Source organism: Camelus dromedarius, chromosome 5, assembly GCF_036321535.1.
Source record: "Camelus dromedarius isolate mCamDro1 chromosome 5, mCamDro1.pat, whole genome shotgun sequence".
Taxonomy (NCBI): Eukaryota; Metazoa; Chordata; class Mammalia; order Artiodactyla; family Camelidae; genus Camelus; species Camelus dromedarius.
In genome coordinates, this window is record NC_087440.1 from 14068095 (window position 1) to 14084316 (window position 16222).

General features: G+C 39.8%; 1 protein-coding gene across 4 annotated transcripts in view; it reads right to left on the reverse strand.

Moving 5' to 3' along the window:
• Nucleotides 1-8165: 8165 nt before the first annotated feature.
• Nucleotides 8166-16222, reverse strand: part of LOC105086625 (tropomodulin-2) — a 47011-nt gene continuing 38954 nt past the window's right edge. For all 4 annotated transcript variants that reach the window (XM_031453055.2, XM_031453056.2, XM_064485597.1 and 1 more), the window contains exon 10: nucleotides 8166-15723. In XM_031453055.2, coding sequence (XP_031308915.1) covers nucleotides 15689-15723 — 35 coding nt within the window. In that variant the 3' untranslated portion in view covers nucleotides 8166-15688. The remainder of the gene's footprint in view (nucleotides 15724-16222) is intronic.

The window sequence follows — 16222 nt, forward strand, 5'->3', positions numbered from 1 at the left end:
GCGTGCGCACTCTCAGGCCGCGCGAGCATCCTGGGAGTCGTAGTTTCAGCGAGGAGGGCGCGGCTGGGCGCAGACCCTGGTCCTTTCCATCTGCAGGTTGGAAACGGCTGCGGATACCAAGACTTTCTGCAGCCTGAGAAAACACTCTCGACTCGTGGAAGTATCTACCTTCGACCCTTTGGGAGCTATAAACAGCAGCTAGAGGCTCCTTACTGTAGATTTCCTCTTTACTCTGACTTTTCAGTCAAGAAGCACAGATGGCAGGACTTGTGCCCTTGATTGCTAATGTTAGGACATGACACCGAACCCTTTAAACTTGTCATTAAAAAAACTGATAGAAAAGGAAACAAATAAAGGCCAAGGCACAAGAGGGAAGTAAATCAGGAGGATGTCACGTCACCTCACGGGCGTAGTGACCCTAGTGATCTCCTTGGTTTTGCAACCAGGGATGATGTCCCAGCCGTCGTCCCTGTGTTACCCGGTGGTTTCCACCCCCACCCCATCCTCGCAATCCAGCTAAAAGCTGTACACCAGGCGGTGGAGCTGCGAGAAAAAAATAGAAGCTCTGCTGAAAAGGGGGAGCTGGGGCAGATGAGTGCTCTGGGGGCGAAGACAAGGACAGCGGATACCTGAGGGGACGGTCCTAGGGTGGCCTATGAAATGGCTGCCTTTTGTCCAGGGCTCTGAGGAGAGGAAACAGCGATGTACCCCCGTCCATTAAATCACTCTCCGATAATTTTCCTGGCCTGTTCTTCAGGAATGAAGCATTCCCCGGAGTAATGCTCAGCTTTGATATACCTTCTCAAAGACACAGCCAGATAGGACTGAAGTGCCTGCTTAAGATACATTCCAGCTACACCCAGTGTGGGAGCCGACTAATGATTAAGACTTTTCTGGCATTTACTTCTTCCCCTCAGAGGAGGGAGCAACCTAGGTAAATATCCTGGAATTTCATGCAATTAGCATCCACTAATTCCAGCAATAAAGATCACTGATGATTTGGAGTTTTTTGGGGGGGGGGGGAGGAAACACCTCCTAAATGCAAATACTCTTAGAAGACAATTAACATTAAATCTGTGCTTGCATCTTATTTTTTATAGCATCTTAGTGTGAATCAATTTCTCAGATACTCTTGGAGATAACAGCTGAGAGCAATTACCTACAGAATTCAGAATGCAGAATTCAGGTTCAACTAATATTTATTGAATACTTAACCCACACCAAGAACTGTGCCAGCACTCCATTTATAATCTCTAACCCAATCCTCTATAAATAACCCTACAAAGAATACATTAGTATGCTTCACTTCTACAGATGAGAAAACTAAGACTCAGGAAAGTTAAGTAATCGGCACAATATCATGCAACCAATGATTGGAGATCCAGAAATGAAGTACAGGTAGCCTGACTCAAATTCTAGCATGCTTTCCACTGTTGGTCAGACTGATGTGTCTCCTAAATCTCATCAAATTCTTTAAAGTAAGATAATCTGTGACCATATTCAAGGTGCATTAAAAAAATTCTCTGACAGTCCAGGGAGATGGTTCTCTGACGGAATGAGCTGACTATCTGGATTTATTTGATAGTTCTGTATTTCATTATAAGTTAATGTATAAGTATTGTGGCTAACCAACAGTCTCTTGTGATCTGCTATACCTCTGGGCATCACTCCTGGGGAAACTGACAAAACAGATTTCCTGAAAAAGCAAAGCAGAGAACTATGGCTACCCAGGTATGGTTTATTTTAAGATGGACTTTCTTTTGCAGGATTGTGGCTTCTTCTGCTTTGTTCTTTAGGTAGAGAGGGCTTTTAAATTCAATGTCTGACTCATTTAAACTATTACACGTTTCCTCCCTGATCTTCCAATATAAGGTGTTAGGTATACATTAAATGCATTTTCTTTTTTTTTAGCTCTTCATTTTAAGTTTTTCCTAACAAATGCTTTTACCTTATTCTAGTTCCTTTTTTGAAAATAAAGTGATTTGATAATGGATTCTTTCCCTTTCTTCAGACAAATGTTATCATATTGCAATCACAAGACTTGTAAGTATGAATCTCTTAAACACATGTACATTAAATACCACATATGGAACCAGAAGTGTTAAGAGTAACAACCTAGTATTGGATAAAACTTAAAAAAAAAAAAAAAGAATCCTCCTCATTGCTTCCTTTCTCTAACTACATCTATTCTCTATACCAGCAGCCAGGATGATTTTTTAAAACAAATCAGATCATGTCACCCTCCTGCTCCAAACCACTGATGGCTTCCCATCACATTCCAATACAATTCAAAACTACAACCCTACGAGTCCTTATATCAATATTTTTTTCTACCACACATCCTCCCTCTCTGCTTTAGTTACAATAGTCTCCCTGAGGTTTCTCAATCCTGCCAAGTACATTCTCACTTCAAGATCTTTCCACTACATAGAAGTCTTCCCTCCCAAAGACTCATAGCTCATGTCCTCATTTTTATGAAGGGTCTGTTCAAATGTCACCTCTGAAAGGCCTTCTCTGATCATCTTACCCTGTCTTTCTTCTCTTTCCTTAGTCTTCCTAGCACTTATAGTGCTAGGAAGCACCTGTAGGGCTCGGTAGTGACCGAACATCTTGCTTATTCACCTAACGTGAGCTCAAGGAGTTTGCACTGTTTATCCCTCTCTCCCTAGCATCTCCACAGTGCCTGACATACAGTAGGTATTCAATAAATATTTGTAAATAAATGAATATTGGATCCTTCCCTCCCCCTCCTGCACTCATTTTAAGACACAGAACCCCAGGGTTCATGTTATATCAGTCAGTGTCCTGATGCGGATATAAATGCCAGCTGTGAGAGGGTTTGGCGCCACAGGACAAAATCTAGTGAAACTCAACCTGAAATGGAGACAGAGCTCTCTTTTAAAAGCACCATCCTTTATAGGTTGCCTTTATTAGCTTATGGTTAGAAAAACACAATTCTGGAAGAGAAAAAAAAAGGCAAAATCAGAAAATTACGTGTATGTAAATAAGTGAAGATGTTAATCCACTAAATGCCTGTAGTGGACTGGAATATTGTCCCCAGATATGTGCTCTCCTGTAGAGGAAAAGACAGCCCTACCCACTGTTATGTGACTTGCAGTGCCTCCCTGTAGACATTTTTAGGCTTCTTTTCCTTCTTTCTTCACACAAGTGTTGTCATACTGTAATCGCAAACTTACAAGTATTTGCTTTGGCCAATAAAATGTGAGTGGAAGTGACAACACGGCAGCTTTGAGTGGAGGCTTTAAGGGTGTCATTTCTCACTCGTGTGCTTACTCTTTCCTTCGACCAAGAGAGAAAGTCATGTCCCAAACAGAGTCTCTGGTCCTTCTGCCTGGGTCTTAGAATGAGAAATGGAATCAGAGCCTCGGCCAAACACAGGTGCTAACATGTAATGTGAGCAGGAAGTAGACTGAGATTTAGGTTTGTTCGTGACTAGAGACAGGCCCAGCCAAGCTGACCACTGTACTGCCTACTCAGTGAAAGGCGATCATCCGAAATAGAAGTGGTGTGGCACCCCTCCACACACGCATTCAATCGCACTCCAAGTAATGGAAAATAGTTTGTTTAACATACAAGAGAGAAGAAATCGACTGTTAGGTAAAATATTTGAAATAAGGAACAGAGTATGCTTCCTGTTAATTTTCAGGATTTGGTTAGAGTGAAAGTGATTGATAAAATGACACAGTAACTTTACTGAATGTATTACGAGCCCTAATTAATGTTATCTTTAAACTTCCAACCAGAGTAACTCATAAAGCATGTCACACTGAATCGTCATTTTCAAATTAATGCCTGCAGCAATTTTCTTATTATCAAAGGATTCCTTTAGGAAATAGTTTCCTTGATATACTTAAGTAGTTTTTAATGTATTAAAAATTTTTATTGAAGTATAGTTGGTAGTGATTCAATTATACATATATATTTTCCTTTTCATATTCTTTTCCATTATAGGCTATTACAAGATATTGAATATAGTTCCCTGTGCTATATAGTAAGACCTTGTTGCTTATCTGTTTTATATATAGTAGTTAGTATCCGCAAATCCCAAACTCCCAATTTGTCCCTGCCCACACCGTTTCCCTCTGGTAACCGTAAGTTTGTTTTCTATGTCTGTGAGTCTGTTTCTGTTTTGCAAATAAGTTCATTTGTCTCATTTTTAATGTATTTTATAAGAGAGCTGAGAAAACTTAAGCTAAAGACAGAAAGTTTTAACTACAAGTTAAAGATTTCATTCCTGGGAGCTTCGAATTGGTTAAAGCAGTGGGAGGTAGGAATCAGAGAAGACAAACACCATAGCTGGGGCATACAGTTTTATAGAAGGGATTCAAGCAAGCACTTTAGCTTGAAATATCCTTTCCTATCACCCCACTTCTGCTTGTTAGAAGCTTCCTCATGATTCACTGTTCATCTCAAATGCCTGTTTCTCACTCAAACTTCCCTAATGCCATCAGCTGGGATTCATTTTGCTGACCCTCAGATTTCCATACCCTATTGTGCCTCCACTGGAGGTGCACTAAATACACATTTCAGCCCAATGCCAAAGGGCTAAGAATTTAAATTTGTGAAGCCAAGCTTGCTTACAAATATTACTAGCAAAAAATAAACTTCTAAGGATACACGAATAAACCTAAATTTTTATGCCAAAATTTAAATTATTGTTTTAATAGCATTTAAAATGTTAATGTTAAAATTGTAAAGTGTAACACAGTAGCATAGGGAGAATAATTTCCCAGCTCTCTGAGCTGTTGGGCTCTCCTACAGTCACTGCAGAGGCCAACTTCAGCGGACGTGAGTGGACGAACAAGAGCCATGTCCTATATGGAATTAAATAAGAATTAAATTCTGGTTTTAAATACTAGGTACACCAAAGAGTTCTATAAAGAATAGAGTTATGGTATGATATAAACTCTACTTATCCTTCCTTATATTATAATTTTAAAAATTTAAAAACATTTATTGACTGGGGCAGGGGAGGGTATAGCTCAGTGGTAGAGCCCATGCTTAGCATGCATGAGGTCCTGGGTTCAATCCCCAGTACCTCCATTAAAAAAAAAAAAAAAAAAAAAGAAAAGGGAAAAAAGGAAAAAAACACTTATTAACTAAAAAAGATATACTTACCCTTTCTAAGATATCTAGCTAATGCAGGCTCTCTTTATGTTTGTAGTAACTGTCAACCTTTTTCCCTATGTATCTACTTGAAAGTTCTTAATAATTTTTAATAATTTTGAATTGATTTATTTTAATTGATTTTGAACACAAAACAAACCTTTCACAATCAGCAATTATTACAGCATTTTACTTATGCAATTAGCTATATACATTTATACTTCGATAGAATTCCAACAAATAAGTAACAAATTTTTTTCACTCAGCTTACATCTGGAATACATGCCTATATCTGAAAATGAACATTCCTATAATAATAGCAAATCTAAATGGCATACTTTGTTCTGATCAGCAACACCATTGACTGATGTAAGAATAATCTTTAAAAACACATAAACATCAACCATGCCAAAGTTCAAAGCTGATGGGAATAATAACATTGAAATAGGCATTCCAAGAGCTGAGGCCCAAAGCCCAGGACAAACAGCAGATTTCTGGCCAAGTACCAAGACTCTTTGTCTAATGTCACTTAAGACAGAGTTAGCTTTTAGGCAGACACATTCTATGTCTTATTCACAGTTAAGCTTTAAGTCAACACCAAAGTCTTTACCCACACAAATGGCAGTTAAGTCATATTCTTCCCATTCTCCCTTTTGTAGTTGACATTTTGGATTAAAAATAGAAAACTGTACTGTTGTTTCTATTCAATTTTATCTGATTAGACATAGACTTGGACTTTGGTCTGTCCAGATACTTTTGAGACTGTCAAAGTATTCCTTATCTCTCCCAGTGGTCATTAGCTAAAGACTCAGTCGGTATTCTGTGAGTATCACATCCAAATTACTGATGAACTGCTGATCAAAACTCATCAAGGAAAGAGCCCTGTAGCGGCTGCTAAGCCCTTCTGGTTGAAATTCTTTCATTCATCAGTATTTACTTATGATCATGAGTCCAAAAAGGATTCTTTGAACCTGTCATTTAACTAGTTAGTTGTCCTATTATGCATGCTACATTTCTCAAGGATGTTGTGAGACTTTATCAAACATCTTGATGAAATCCAGACACAGTATGTTCTTTTGACTATACTCATGATTTACTATCATTTATTCTAAGTGAATCTGTGCTGCCTCTTAGAGATCACTGCTTCACTTCTCGGTGCTTACAAAGTGGACAGTGGTTTTCTAAATACACTTTTCTAAAATTTTGCTCAGGACTGACAAGTTCAGTGGTCTACAATTTGGAGACCTCTCCCCACTTCCCCCCTCACCTCCACCACCACACCTTTTGAATCATGCACTTGCCTCATTTTTCTACATCATCTTCTTTCTTAGGTTTGTTGGGCCCAGAGCATAGCCCCACTACCTTCAATCACACACACATGTTGTTCCCACGGAGGTCCTGTGATAGGTGGAACATTTGCAGGAAGGAGGCTGTGGGCATCTGATTCTGTTCCCTGACTGGTGGGACTGGGAAGTGGGTTGGTAGCTGGGGCTGTGGGGCACCACTTCTCAGAACCATAGAGAAAGGCTGAATGATCAGCTGAGGGAGGGTGGTCCATATCATAGTCAAATCTAACATACAACAGACCCAAAGTCAAGGAGCTGCTCCTGAAGCCAGACTGCCAAAACCAAAGGAGGGCACCCAGAGAGCAGGGCAAGTACAAGCAAGCAGAAACATCAGGGAAGTCACAAGGAGCTAAAAGTCACAAGGGTGGGTCAGGAGTAACTCCTGAGTCAGCTCTATCTTATTTATATTTGAATCTTGGAGTGATGGGGGAGTGCCTGTCTGCCAAGAGGGAATGGACTGTGGAAGCACAAAAATGAGGAAGATTCAGTCCTGCTTAAATTCCTGACATTGTCAGCATAAAATGGAGAACTGTGTTGTCATTAACATTCATGGATATTTATTTAGTCCAGAATTTAGGATATTAATATCTAAGTGCCCTCTATATGCCAGGCAGTGCTCGAAGTGTTTCACATGTGAATCCTCCCAATTGTCCTACTGTAAAGTAGGATTATGATTCCCATTTTAGTGGTGAAGAAACTGAGGCTATGTAAATTGCAGAAATTCACGCAAGTAACAGAAGTGAGATTTGAAATAGGCAAGTCTGACCCCAAGTCACACTTGTTCACTCCTGCTCCTTACAGCCTCACAGATTGAAAGACTCCTTTAAACAGGACAATTACTGTACTTCCTTGACAATGAAAAGGTGTGAAACAGCAAATAGGCAAATATAGAAGTTAGAAACAGGACTTCTATGCTGCTTGGACCTCGTCATCAGTCTAAGTGACAAAGACTTAGGGCAGAGTTCAGCAGGATGGCAGAAAGAGTAGGCTCTCTGATTTTCCCAGGACAAGCCTTTACAATGTAACTTTATTATTTGTAGTGTTCCCTATTTTGAATCCCAGCATAGCTTACAAAAACAAATTAATTCCAAAGTTAATATAAAAAAATTCAAGGTAAAACACTTAACCCATTTCGGTTATCTGTATTCCTGCTCCCACTTATCCTAACAAATGTTAACTGTTCAGCCGAATGTGTGCTTTTGTGTATGTATGTGTGTATATGAGAGTGTGTGTATACGTGTGTGTATTTTCATTTTAATAATGAGTTCTTGTTTCTCTTCTGCCTACTTCTGGCTGTCTGCCTACTTCTCATCTTCATCATAATAAGGGCACTCTATGGTCCTTTCTAGCAAATGTACTTTTCTAGTATGAGAACATGATGCCAACCATTTATTTTAAAGAGACACTGTGTCTAAAAATTATCCAGATTAAATCGGTCGTACTTTCATTTTAAAAGGAAAGTTTATTAGTTCCTAATATTCTATACATTTTCACTTGGAAATTTCATTCCAGACACAAATGAATACATTATATCTTTGAAAAGCAGAATGATCTCAATTAATTAAAACAGTATATATTCACCTTAGCATTAAGTCAGGCTGGCTAATTCCAAAGGGTCAAAACACTGCACCTGTTTGTGACAACAGAGATCCTTATTAATTATCAGGGTAAAAGTATTTCACACTTCATAAATTTTGCTTTTGCACACATTTATTTCCCACATACTGTTCAGCTTCACATTTAAAAGGCAAATTAGTCTTTAATTCCCTAATGAATATAATCGTCTACCTTTGAAAAGTTTCAAAATGAAAAATGAAACTATGTGAATTTTTCAATAACTGCTTAGCCAAATAAATGTTGCCAGTATGAGTTTAAACAGTCTACAAAGTATTATTTCCTTTGTTCTCTTTAAAACAATACAGGTACACGTAAGGTCACAAGTTACAGGCATCTGAACTGGTAAGAGATTACAGATTGGTGGCATGCAAGTATTTTACATTTTTAAATGCAATGAAAAATGCTGTTTATTTGTTTTCTTTAAATAGATGAAATAGAATTAAGATAAAGGTTTAAAATATAAATATTCCATCAATACAGTGGGTTAAAAAAAAACAAAGTGGCAGAGATGAGAACTTTAGTTCAGAATAATTTCTTTCTTAACTAAAGATTGTCACTGGCAAAATTTGGTACTAAAATAAAATTTCCTTTAAAAGTACATTTTCTATCCATCTCATCTCAGCATATGGCCAATTCCTATCTATCCACATTTAGATTATCCATGGGAAAGTTTTAATCCTGGGCCAGCTTCCCTCAATTGCACACTGTACTTCTGATCGGTTTCTCTGTCACCCAGTCAATACTTGCTCAGATACACACACACACATACTCTCTCTCTCTCTCTTTCGACAAAAACCTATGAAAAACATGCTGTGTTTACTATGCTCAGTTTCTCTCTTTGCATTTCCTCCTCTTCTGCTCCACCAATTTTGAGGAGAAAACATTATATATTTTAAAATGTCCTTTCTGAAAAGGCTGCTCCTCCAGAACTATTCTGAAGACAGTAAAAACCACTGAAGAGGAACAAATAACTCTGTGGACCTCTTCTTCTGAACAAAGCCTACTGAGGAGAGATGGAGCTGCAAGGGAGGCATTGCTCACCCATGTTCAGAGGCAATGGAAACATTTTAGAATCACACGATTGTAACATTTTGGAGCTGGAAGGGACCTTAGAGAGCATCTAACCCACCCACTTCATTTTACAAATGAAAAGACAAGATAGATGGAAAGCCTTGCCCAACGTCACACGTAGCTGACATCCAAATCGATACTGTTTTCCAAAAGCATCACACGGTGGCAAATGGAGCATAATTCTTGTGGTGCTGGAGGACAATTCAATTCAAGCAACATTTATTAAGCACCTATTATGTACAAGGCACCTTACTAGATGCTACTGAAGACACAAAGGTTGATGAGACAGTCCCTGCCTCCCAGTGTTTATGAAAGTCCCTTGAGACTATGTTTCAATATCTTTCTGAGCAGAAAATAACACTGACCAGGGCTAAGGTTGCTGGTGATAACAAAGCGGCTGATGCCCGGGAGAGCTGATCTCACAAATGACACTCTCTCCCCTTCACTACCGGGGCTCGAGCTGCTGGAGCCCTAAGGACAGTCTTCTTTCCTAGTCCTCCACTCACACTTCAAGTCTTAGCCTACCCCACCCCCTGAGAGGTGACCGAGCTGACAGGAGGGCAGCAGTGCTCCAGACCCTCCCCTTAGTTCTGTTTAATTGAAGTATAGTCGGTTTACAATGTTGTGTTAATTTCTGGTGTACTTCCCCTAAATTCATTATAAAATTTTTTAAAATTTATTATTAAAAAAATTTTTAGGAGGGGAGGTAATTAGGTTTACTTATTTATTTATTTTTAATGGAGGTACTGGGGCTTGAACTTGGGACCTTGTGCATGCTAAGCAGGCACTCTACCACTGAGCTAATACACCCTCCCCCCAACTCCCCCTCAACTCTTAATCACTGTTGCTTCCTCCTGTGTCCAGCCTCAGGCTCTCTGCAAGGTCCTGACCATGTCCCAGGGTACTGTCAAGCGGCCCAGGAAAATGCCAGACCAGACACTTCACTGGTATACATAACACCAACCACGCCCATCAACCACCTCTCCCCACTTCTGTGTTGAAAGTGAAATAATTCCAGCCCCCCACATCACACCCATGCTTCAATTCTCCATACTCACAAAGGTGGCAAAGATGTAACGGTTGGTTAGAAGAAAATAAAATGGATTCGAGAGGCAGTGGGAAACACTGATGGATAGATAACAGAAATGATCTCCCACTTTTGTATAGCCCTTTCCAGTAGAATGTTTTCATCCCATTATCTGATCATATTCTCACCACAACTCTGTGAGGTAGTTAGTGAAGATTATTCCCATTATAGTATAGCTGAAGAACCGCGGGCCTGAGAGACTCAGTGGTTTGCCCTGAAGTCTCCCAGCTAAAGAAGTATGGAGCCAAGTGTCCAAGTTTCTTGACTCCAAATCCAGTGCTCTTCCCCCTGTAAAGTCTATAATTGTCAGGCAATTGAATGAATTGCCCATGATCATACACCTGCTAAGTGTTGGTGATGGGATTAGGAGTCAGTCTCCACATCTGCAGTATGGTGCTCTTCCACCATACCAACCAGCAGAGCCAGTGTGCTCAGAATGACCACCAAGGAAGACGCCAGAGCAAGGTCCAGGCTCCTTCACTCCCCCAAGTCAGTGATGCCTCACGCAACTGGGATAACCTCTGGTTCTTGTATACTCTTCCCAGAACAGTACCCAGAGGCAGGTTACAAATTCAAACCTTGAAACTCCTTGTCCATCCACCTATTAAACGTTTAATCTTTGCTGTTATGGGCAGATGGGAATGAGGTAAGCTGGGCAGAGCTTACTTCTGCCCTTTAGCAAATTAAAACCTTCAATTTCCATTGTCCTTCCTCACTGCACTTAGCCCCTTAATTTACTATACTCCCAAAAGACAAAAACAAAATTCAGTCTGACCTAGAGTTGGGAACAAGAGCAATGAATATATCCTTGAGGTTCTGGGTACTTTTCTCTCTCCAGCTAGTTGCTAGGAGGCCTGATCATGTGATTTTCATCCAGAGGGCTCACCTGATGCTTCCTAGCATTCTTACACCTCTCCTTTGCATGTGTCTCAATCTTTTACCTTCAAAGATGGCATGGTGAGTGATAGGGATATTTTCATTGAGGAACAATAAGGGGAAACTGCTACTGGAAGGCAGAGCTAAAATATTTCCTCTTAGTTCTATGTTCATTAAAATGAAAGTAGCTATCATTGCTTCATTAGTGGAAAAGAGGAAAGAAACTTCAGAATCATGGCTTAAAACCTAACTCCAGAAACAGTCCTGCTGAGTATAAGCAACATACCACAGAACCCACTATTCACAACTTACTGCCCCCTACCCATTTTCACTGTCATCAATACTTGAACTAAAGATTTTCAAAAAGGCGCTCTACCCCCAAACCCAGAAACACAGATCAAATTATAATAATCTAGAGTTCTCACACTTCCTCTGCCTCTGTCACAGTGCCTGCAAGAGGGCTAAGTACATCATATCCATGAAAAAAGAAACTATCTGCAAACTCTTTCATAAAATTTAAAGGGCTATCTTACATTCAAAGCATGTTGATGCTAAAGCCAGTTTCAGGTCTGACTATCTGAAACGTTCTCGTAGAGTTATTCAGAACACACTGGTGGCCCTAATGCCAGGGCCACATTTCTGTCTGGAAGAGAAGCAGCCGTTCTTTGGGTCTGATTGGCCAGGCTTCCTTCCGGGAAATTGTTTTGAGGAGTATAGGCATCAGGATGCTTTCTGAATTTTTAAATGGAGATGGGCGTTTATTGTAGGATGAACTGCGTGCTCTGAGATGGGTGAGCTGCATGTGCCCCTTCAGGTTAGCGATTCTCTGTCTAACCTAGGCCCGTGGCAACTGAGAGGAGATGGGGAGAGGGCCTGGGAGACAGCAGCTCCTGCAATCAGGTGTCCAGCTTTAGCCAAATACCTCCTTACAGTATTTGGCAATTGTTATGTACAGAATATTTATATACAATATATCCTACAAGGATGGAAGGAAGGGGCTTCCTCATGTTGATGAAGATGAAAGCACTTCCACTCACACACTTTCGGCATATGGAGAGATTCGGTACTGGAATGATGAAATGATTTCCAGGCTTCTGATATTTACTCCCTAAGAGTTATCTTCCATACATGCTAGGAAATTTGGTGGTTGGTGATCTAAGCTGCAAACTCTAGGGAGTGACTTCACATTTAACTTGGGCTGGAGGCAACTCTAAATAGGACAAGGGAAATGGGGCTGGGGAGACAGTATCTCCCTTCAATCAGGGTCCAGATGCAGCCAAATACCCAGTTAGATATTTGGCAAGACACACACACACGACATTTATTTACATTATGCTCTACCAAGATGAAAGGAAGGGATTTCATTGTGCCGATGAGGACAAAACAGCTGCCATTATCCTCTGCAGGGAGATGGGGAGATACACTACTGGACTAATGACATGATCTCTCTAGAAGTCACCTTCCACATGTGCTGGGATGGGTGTTGGTGACAGGAGCTTGCAAGTCCAGGTGAGTGATTTTACACCTAGTGGGTGCCTGGACAAGTCTAAAAGGGGAAAGGAGGTGGTCTGGGGAGAGATGATCTCCCTTCAGTCAATTGTCCAGATGTTGCCAAATATCTTGACATAATATTTGGCAAAATGCCTCCATATAAAAATATTTTATATACATTACACCATGACGGATGGCAAGGGATTAATTATGCTCAGGATCACGAAAGAGCTTCTACTCACACACACATACTGGACAGATGAAGAAATGGGGTCCTAGCCTAATTAAATGACTTATACGTTCCCCAGAATGTCAATTTATCTTCTAATAGTTACATGAATACTCATGGAAATGTCACCTCTCAAGCTACTTCAAAAGCAAATGATTAACTGATTAATAATAAATATTTGAGTTAACAGACTCTATTACATGTGACCCAACTATTTTATAAGCTAAAAACAGGACTAATTTGGAAATATCTCATTATCTTGCTTTAATACTATCAACAACCGCAGCATAGTCATCAAATCCTGTTTTTGTTTTTGTTTTTGTTTTTCCTTGCTTTCTGCCAGGGTCTGCAACAATTGCTTTAGTTCCTGGTCCACAGCACCTTGGGGCTGCAGGGAACACTCTGTAGGATCCAAGATTTCTTCAGGGTGAAGGCAAGAGAGAGAGTAAATGAGAAAAGAAAGGAAAAAGCCTTACTTAGTGGGGCCTGTCAGGGACTCAGCACTTAAATACATCTGCAACAAACCTAAAGGGATAGGAGAAAGACAACTAAGAGAAGTGTTCTTCCCTTTGGCAACATGGTAACTAAAACATGTCTACAAAAAGCAAGCAAGAACTGTATACATTCTATATATTTATATAATGTGCTGATGAATGTTTATTAACCAGCAACCTGGGGGGAAAGGGAGCATTGAAGCCATGATCTGTAATATTTGCTGATTTCCACGGTGTAAATACTCCCATCACTACCAATTTCAACCTACCAACAAGAAGTACTGAATTGAGGTGGGAAGAACCACTGAGTTGGGCAGAGATGCACATCAGCACACCATTATCTGGTATTTCTGCCACACAGGCACAAGAGTTGTGAATCATCTCAAGAGTATATAAATAGTAAAATGTACTTTTGAGTATTACTTTGGTTTTTTACTACAATTTATTTCATTGTAAGTGCATGTCATTTAATTTTTAATAATGGCTGTGCTTATTAACAACTAGTTTGCAAAATTCTTGATAATTTAATAATGGGGAACCTGTATGAGTGGGCTCCAACACACCACACCCAAAAGAGTAAGAGGGGAAGAAGAAATCAGACTAAAAACCATCAAGTAGGAGTTAATACTTTAAAATATATATATAGATAGGGAGATGTAGTAGAAAACTAATGAAAAGATTTTTAGAGTTTTCAGAATTCAAGATGCTCTGCTCAATATTCTCTCAAAAAATGTAAAATATTCTCATGTTTCAAAGGATTTTAGAGAGAGAGAGGCGGGCACTTATAATACATGTAAATGTCCAATTTTATAAAGGCTTTCTACCCTAAACAGTTTCCATGTGCTCTACAAAGTAACTAGAGTGATATCTGAATTGTTTTCCCATTTACTTGTTTTACTGCTGTCAAGCAACTCAGGGACACTCAATTACTTAGTAAATTCTACACTGGGCCCTCCTTCTGCCTGACTCAGCAACTTCTTCAGCTCCAGGTATCACTAGGACAAGGGATGTCACCTTTACAAGGCTCAAAATCATACAGAAAAGAAGAAAAAAGGGAATGAGTTGGAAGGAAAGCAGTGGGGAGGGAGGGAGAGGTGCCTAAGGCAGTGTCTTAGTGCCACCGAGTCCAGCCTCAGGCACTGACAGTTATCAAAGACCCATAAGCTGGTGCCAGAGGCTGCAGACACATGTTCCCTTCCCTTAACATCACAATGCTGCGCTGCCAGATGAAAAGATTGTTGCATCTACCACGCGATCACCTCAGCTGTACTTTCATAGGCTTTGTCCTTGAGATGACAAACATCTGGATAATTCACATTGTTTTCTGATGTTTGCAAATGTCTCGATGGATCATGCCATGTAGACAAAATCTATATGATTAATTTGAATGTTCACATTTCATCCTGTAACCTTGTTGCCCTAAAGACAAAGCCACAAAAGCTTCTAAAATTCACCAAGATAATGCAATTGTGTGTAACCAACAACCTTAAGGTGCAATTACTATTGTTGTATTTTGGAATGCACTATTTTAAAAGCTTCCCCCTTGCTAAAGTTTAAAAATTTCCCATCATGTCTGGAAAACTTTAAACAGCTTCTGTTATCCATAGAGTGACGTTAAAGATCGGATTTATGTGGAATAATCAGTAAAGGTAGCTGTGCTAATTCATTCTGCTACCTGTGAGTCTGGCTTGAAGCTGTATTTGTGGGTTAATAAATATTTCGCACTTATTTGCTAAAGCTGTGTTAATGCATCATAATGCTGTCTTGTTTTATATGAAGAGAATACCGCTAATCTTCAATCAGTGGGGCATGTGCATTTAGTGATTTTTCTGGAACCTAAGGGAGAATTTGTGCTAAGCTGCTCGCATTTTCTCACTCAAGGAAAGATTGGCAATACTAACTTCTCACGGGGTCAGAAGTGTTCTGATATATTTAGCCTTACTCAAAGTTATGCATGTAAACAGAGAAAGGCCTCTATCATAATCACAGTTACAAACACATTTATATACTAAGTTCCTTCAATGGTTAAATAAAAAAAAAGTCCATGTAAGAAAGCAAGACAACCTAATATGAAAGTGGTTAAATCACTTTCGACTGTTGCCACCCACCCAGATCTGTACCGGTCCACGGGTCCAGGGTGCCAGAGGTGCCCAGGAGCCAGTAATACAATAATAGATGTTGAAAATTTCAAGACAAATAAGTCGTGCTAAAAAAGAAAAACAATTAAATGATGAGTTGTGTGGTTAACGGAAATGAACAACCTTTGATAAAATGGTCCCAGCGGAGAAGGAGAAAAACTTTCGTTTTCAAATCACCGCCGTGGTGAAACCTCGCCTGTTCTCGTGGAAGTTTACCTTCGGTCTCCTTCAACTCGCTTCTTACGAACTAGATGAGAAAGAAAGGTTTAAAAAGACCAGACGAAGGGACAGTCCTTAAATTTCAGACAAACATTAACCACACAGACGAGCAATCCTATACACCAGAGGATACAGTTAGCAAAAATTTCAATACTCAATTACTCTTGCCAAGAAATGGAAATGACACAGAAGTCCAGTGCCTTGTGGAATTCACATTTAAATAAAGTTATGTCTGATAATTGGGAACTTGAATGTTAGAACTTTCCCTTTTCGATGGAGTAGAAGGTCGAGAAAAAGCCCACAAAACAGTGAACTTCTAACTGTGTTTGTGTTTACTTGTCCCCAACGCAACTTCTCAGCTTCTGTGTAACTCAGTCATCAGCTGCTCTAACTAACCCCCCAGGACGACACATTCAGAATTCTGATTTCAGCTTCAAGATCAGGAGGAGATACAAACAGAAGTTTAAAGTCTCCAAGCCTGTTTCAAATAGAAATTCCAAAGTATCAGCCTCCAAGGAAGGTGTGAT